The sequence below is a fragment of the Sus scrofa genome, chromosome 5 (assembly GCF_054392235.1).
Source record: "Sus scrofa isolate SSC_HxYL_T2T_F1_AM1 chromosome 5, Sscrofa_HxYL_maternal_Yorkshire_Landrace_v2.0, whole genome shotgun sequence".
Taxonomy (NCBI): Eukaryota; Metazoa; Chordata; class Mammalia; order Artiodactyla; family Suidae; genus Sus; species Sus scrofa.
Window position 1 is genome coordinate 74369935 of NC_139387.1, and position 6067 is coordinate 74376001.

General features: G+C 55.0%; 1 protein-coding gene across 50 annotated transcripts in view; it reads left to right on the forward strand.

The window, feature by feature from the left end:
- The window catches only part of DDX11 (DEAD/H-box helicase 11), a 36621-nt gene that overhangs the window by 25234 nt on the left and 5320 nt on the right, over nt 1–6067 (forward strand). For all 50 annotated transcript variants that reach the window (XR_014803975.1, XR_014803959.1, XR_014803965.1 and 47 more), the window contains 8 exons: nt 568–614; nt 937–1016; nt 1694–1738; nt 1831–1898; nt 3496–3534; nt 3694–3805; nt 3920–4051; nt 4522–4634. Coding sequence is in view for 28 of the 50 variants with exons in the window: in XM_084956954.1 (XP_084813080.1) it covers nt 568–614; nt 937–1016; nt 1694–1738; nt 1831–1898; nt 3496–3534; nt 3694–3805; nt 3920–4051; nt 4522–4634 (636 nt within the window). In the remaining 22 variants the exon portion in view is untranslated. The remainder of the gene's footprint in view (nt 1–567; nt 615–936; nt 1017–1693; nt 1739–1830; nt 1899–3495; nt 3535–3693; nt 3806–3919; nt 4052–4521; nt 4635–6067) is intronic.

The following is a 6067-nucleotide window of genomic DNA, read 5'->3' on the forward strand; positions in this document are numbered from 1 at the left end:
TCTGAAAGCCACGGTGTACTTACTGCCTGTCACGTGCCCGTACCGCGTGCTGACTGCGTCAGGCCAGTGTTCTGTTTTACTTGGAGAACTCAGAGGTCAAGAGAGGTTGGAGCCCCGAGCCCGGGGTCACACAGCTAATGTGTGACCTGGGAGTTGACTACTGGTTTCCGACCTTCAACCACATACCACATCCCACTTCCTGGACTGACCAGTGCTGGTCGCCCTGGGCCAGGGTGTGACGGTTGCCTTGAACCCTGTCTTAGTAGACAGCGTTCTTTACCAACTCAGGGAAAACCAGCAGGGACACTTCTGACCTGCAAGAGTCTTTGCCTTGCTTTTTCTCTGACCCACGTGGATGCTGCAGCAGGAGCTGCCTGCCTTCTCCTCTTGGCTCCCACCAGCCTCAGGCCTTTAAAACTCACACCTTTGTCTGCAGCAGCCCACCCTTCACCCTGCTCCTGTGCCTGGGCTGGCACCTTGCAGATGTGATCTGGACTGGCACTGGCCCAGCCCCAGGCCGTTCGCCCCAGGCTGGCCTGCCATCACACCTGTGCTCTCTCCTCCCAGCTCTGCCAGGCCCATTCCCAGCTGCTCCAGTACATGGAACGATATGGGTGAGCACTGCCTCCTGGGGGGTGGGGGGTGCTCAGCTTTGTGCCCCGAGGTCAGCCTGTGAGAGGAGGCACCAGGGTGGCGTTTCTGGCCCGGCCGAGTGCAGTGGTGAGCATGTCTTTACCTCCTGGTTCATTGGGCGTGCACCCCCCTAGGCTGAGGGTCTCAGGACGCAGCAGTGGCTGTGGAGGCCATGGCCATAGCCAGCCTTTCTTCTGGGAGAGTGTGTAGCTGGTGACCGGGGGAAAGGCAGCAGACAGGAAGGCCTGGGCCGTTGGGGTGCTGTTGGGGTGCTCCCACTGATGCCCGCTGGCCTCTCTGCAGGAAGCGCTTGAAGGCCAAGAACCTGATGTACATCAAACAGATCCTGTATCTGCTGGAGAAGTTCGTGGCCGTGCTGGGCGGTGAGGGGCAGCCGCGGGTGCCTGGCAGGACCCCTGGGTTTTCCATGTCTCAGGAATTGTCTTGGTCATTAATTTAGGAAATCTCATTTGTCTGACCTTAAATCTTTTTCTTGGAAGCCTGGTTTATTTTGCCAGGCCCTATTCCTTAGGTGGCAACGATAATCTCTTGTCACATAAGTGTGTATGATGTTCCATGTCACGGTGCTGGGCCTTGGGTGCCCCTGGGAGGAAAGCAGCACAGGCATGTGACCCTCCGAGTCTGGGCCCCATGCCCTTCCCATTGCTGTGCGGCAGCCCTGCTAAGGGTTTTCAGAGCAGCTGAAGTGCAGAAAAGCAGCGGGGCTCCCGTGGGCTCTGTCTCAAGCTGGCGCCCTTCACTTGGTGTCTGCCACTCTGCTGTCATTGTGCTGCCTGGGCATCACCTGCTGGCTCCTGCGTGGAGTGGGGTGGCCCTGTCCCCACGTCCTAGGAGGAGATGCGAAAAGGATGACAGCTTGGACTGTGCGTGCAAACACAAAGACCTTGAGACTGGGACCTCCTGCCTCTCCTGTAAATAGCAAAAGATTGCTTCAGACAGGAATGTTCTTAACTCAATGACTACGGAGCCAGGGTGAGGAGATGGGACCAGAGTATCCCCTCCCCCGGCCCCATCTGACCTGTTTGGTTCTCTTTTGTAGGGAACGTTAAGCAAAACCCCAATACCCAGAGCCTCTCGCAGGCAGGTAAGAGTGGGTCTGAGCGATTCTGAGCCTCCCTCTGGGACTGAAGGCCGCGGCCTCCGAAGACTCCGGGCCCTTGGCCTTTTTGCCCCTAGGGACGGAGCTGAAGACCATCAACGACTTCCTCTTCCAGAGCCAGATCGACAACATCAACTTGTTCAAGGTAGAGGTTTTCATCCGCCTGCCGGCCCGTCCAGGTTCCTTGTTCTGATCACCACCTGTGAGGGCAGGACGCTGCTGAGACCACGGAAGGAATAGAAAGTAAATCCCTCTGTGTCCACGCAGCCTAGAGGCCCACGCAGTCACTTAGCCCTTAAACTCAGCACCATGTCAGAGGAGAGGCCAGTCTTCAGTCTAGGGTCAAGGGTCGCAGGGTTGGTGAGAAGGGTGCTTTTTGCAGTTGGTAATCAGGTTGCCCGCAGGTGCCTTCTGCCTTCCTCCGTCTTTCCTCCGCACAGTCTCCCAGGCTCGGGGCAGAGCAGGGATGACTTTGTGAGCCTGGCCTTGCTGGCGGGCTGAGGTGGGCAAGGACATGGCCAGGGCGACTCCCTCGGGAGGGGCCGAGTGACTGACAGCCTTAGAGACTCTGGTTTGCTAACAGTTAAGAGCAATGATGGTGGCTAAGGCTGCGGGCAGGTCCTGTGACTCCAAGCAGGAGGTGTTGTGTCATTTGAAAGCGGTGGAAGCCAGCTTCCTGCCTCAGGAAGATGTCTTAGCAGGCCCTGCCATACACAGTGAGCTGGTGGTGCACGGCGGAGCCACCCGGACTCGGGGCCCGCTCTCCTCCATCCCCCGGCTTCCCTTCACGCCAGCTGCCCCTGGCCTGGTCACCACCATCACCCGTCAGGCGGGCCGCAGGCCAAGTAGCCTTCGATTCCTTTCTGCCCTCGTCTCGCATCCATGCGGCTGTCGGCTCTGGAACTGCTCTTGCGTTAAGGGCGCCCTCATTCGCACGGCTGCTGCTGAGAGCAGGCTCTTGGCTCGCCCTCCTTCTGGCCCCTTGACCCCCTAATCTCCCTTGTGTGTCCTTCACAAACTCCAGTCAGGTGAATCTTTTTTTGTGTGTGTGTGTGTCTTTTTGCTATTTCTTTGGGCTGCTCCTGCGGCACATGGAGGTTCCCATGCTAGGGGTTGAATCAGAGCTGTAGCCACTGGCCTACGCCAGAGCCACAGCAACACGGGATCCGAGCCACGTCTGCGACCTACACCACAGCTCACGGCAACGCCGGATCGTTAACCCACTGAGCAAGGGCAGGGACCGAACCCGCAACCTCATGGTTCCTAGTCGGATTTGTTAACCACTGAGCCACGACGGGAACTCCCCAGTCAGGTGAATCTTAATGGAAGGCAGCCTCCGTTGAGAGGTCTTTAGAGGCTCCAAACACCCTGTCGCTTTCCAAGCCGCACACGTCGTGCACACAGGCAAGCTCCTCCACGTGCCTCCCTGCGTGCGCCCCAGCCTGCCCTCCTTTGCTCATAGGATTTTAAAAAACCACCTCTTAATCCTCAAGGTCCAGCTTTGCTGTCACATTGGAGGAAAGCGTGACCATCAACCAGGCACCTTTAAAGGGGAGCCTGTGCGGGGGGATGTGTGTGCGTGTGCGTGCATGTGCTCAGTGGGGCAAAGTGGCAGAGGGGCCTTCAGAAGGAGGCTTCCAGCCCCTGGGGGGTGGCAGTGGACCGTGCTCTGGGATTTGAAAGGTGGCTTTTTCCAGATGGGTCAGCTTTCACAGCACCTAAGGCTGGGTTTGGTTTTACAGGTTCAGCGCTACTGTGAAAAGAGCATGATCAGCAGAAAGGTACCTCGCTCTCTTTGGGCCAGGCCCAGGGGTCCAGCAGCCCCTGCCTTTCTCGGTCTCACCCTGTGGGAAACCCCATGCTTGCTGCAGGCCAGCTGGCCGGGGGTGGGCAGCGGCCATCCGGCTCCCTCTCATGCTGGCTGCTCTCGTCCATCCCAGCTCCTCGGCTTCACAGAACGGTATGGAGCGGTCCTGGCGTCCCCCAGGGAACAGCCCAGACTGGCTGGCTTCCAGCACTTCCTACAGAGTCTGCAGCCTGGGGTGACTGAGGGTGAGTTGGAAAGGGGAACCTGGGCAGGTCTCCTCCTGCGTGGTCTCCCCTGAGGAGGGTGGAGCCCCCACTGTCCAGGGACCCAGGCCCTCTTCTTCCCTCTGCCCTGTGCAGCTCCTGCAGCCCCTGTGGAAGAGGAGGAGGCCGGGGCGCCTCGGCCTGCCTCCCCGTTGATGCACATCGAGGGCTTCCTTGCCGCTCTCACCACTGCCAACCAGGACGGCAGGGTCATTCTGAGCCGCCAAGGTAACCCTGGAGGGGCCGGCCTGGAGCGGGCTACTGTACCTCCATCGGGCACCTTGCTGGGTTAGGACGAGGAAACGGGTGGAAACTGCCTGCCTGTGACCTGCACTGGTGGTGGTGATGGGGAGGAGGGGCACAGAGGGCCAGGTGCTGGCTTATCTCAGGCTAGTAGCCCAGTGGAAAAGCTTGGGTGGGAGAAGCCTCGTGGCCGATGGTGAAGATCGAGCTGCGGTTCTATCACCTATGAGTGTGGGACTTGAGTCATTTTGTTCCTAAACCTCAGTTTAGGAAGAAAAGAGAGATGATTTCTAGTTAGGGTTGCCCTGGGGATGAAATAGGTCTAATTTAAGAGAAAGTGGCATTTCTTAGGTCTCCTGCATGGACCCAACTGGACCTGTGCCTCAGAGGGATGCAGGTCTTGTTGGGCCTGTACCCGCCCTTCTCCCTACAGCTGTCTTTTTTCTTTTTTCCAGGCAGCCTCAGTCAGAGCAGCCTCAAATTCTTGCTCCTGAATCCAGCCGTGCACTTTGCCCAGGTGGTGAAGGAATGCCGGGCAGTGGTCATCGCGGGGGGCACCATGCAGCCGGTAAGGACACGGCCTCTTCCCCATCCCGTGGGTCCCCCAACCAGAAGGGGATTGGTTTGAGCAGGCCAAGCAGCGTCCAGCAGGTGGCACAGCTGTACTGCCTCGTGGCCTGGGCTGGGGCCCAGGGGTGGACGGGCACTGCCCTGCTCTGGTGTTTCTGTAGTTGCTTCTCTAGAGAAAGCAGTTCTGGAGTTTCAGACCCAGGATGGAGTGCTCTTCCCTTCCTGTACCCACCACAGACACAACCCCCTCTATCTTTTAGAAATTTAATATACATACTTAGGGAAATGTGGTATTTTCATTGTGAAAAGCAGAGACAAGCAAAAACAGGAAAAAAAAATCATAATTCCAGCAGCAAAAGATTCACTTCAGTACATATCATTATAATTTTTGTATGCATAATTTTTACAAACATACGTATTTTAAAAACAAAAATTGTTTCTCTACATGTTGCTGTTACAAAATTCGCTTTTTTCAATTAGCAAAACATCTTAAATATTTTTCTTTGTCAGCAAATATGCACTTATTCCGCTCAACTCTGGCTGCATATTATCCCATGATTATGTTAGATATGGCTGCTCTTCTTTCATTAGGTATCTCGGCCACTTGCAGTTCTTCTGTGTTAAATAGAGTGGTGGATACAACCACGTCTGCACGGCGGTTACCTCCTTAGGGTGCATCTTAGAACAGGACTGACTTGGCTGAAAGGCAGAAGCTCTTCAGCCTTCTCAAGCTCTCAGAGGTTCCCAGCCTGAGCTGCCTGTTAGAATCACCCCTGTAGCTGTATTATTTTTCTCTCTTGTGGGCAGACGTGGGTTTTTATTCACTTGTGTATGAAGATCAATTATAGTCATTTTTTGCTGCTCAGATCATCTCAGACTTGGCCTGTGGGCACCCCTCGTGCTGCTCTGGTCCCTCTGACGTGGCCTCAGCCCTGGATGCTCCCCTGCTTTCGGCGCAAAAATGTCCCAGGCTAATTTTACGCTTTTTGCCCTAGACTTGGAACCTTGCGTTTCAGCAAGGGCCGTGGTTTCTTCAAATGGGGACTGGAATTTAGAGACCAACAGCTGGGAGTGGGGGTGTTCAGAGTGCTCCTGGGTTATCACTGTTCTCAGCCATTTTGATGGATAGACCTAGGAACTAGAAATCCTGAGTCCACAGTGACATTTCTGTATCAAAACCGGTCATTTTATCTGACCTTACATGGTATCTCTTTTAATCTGCTGTTTTGTTCCTTATTATGTTAACATAATTAACATATTATTTGCTCTATCCTACAATATACATAAGAGTTTCAAAATTATATGAATATTCTACCAGTAAACTAATTGAATTCATTTACATGCATTTGTTCTTGCCCTCAGAGTATAAATACCCCACTAAAAATGTGTGGGCCCTGGGGATATAAAGTCACTTGTGGTTACTGTCTGAGT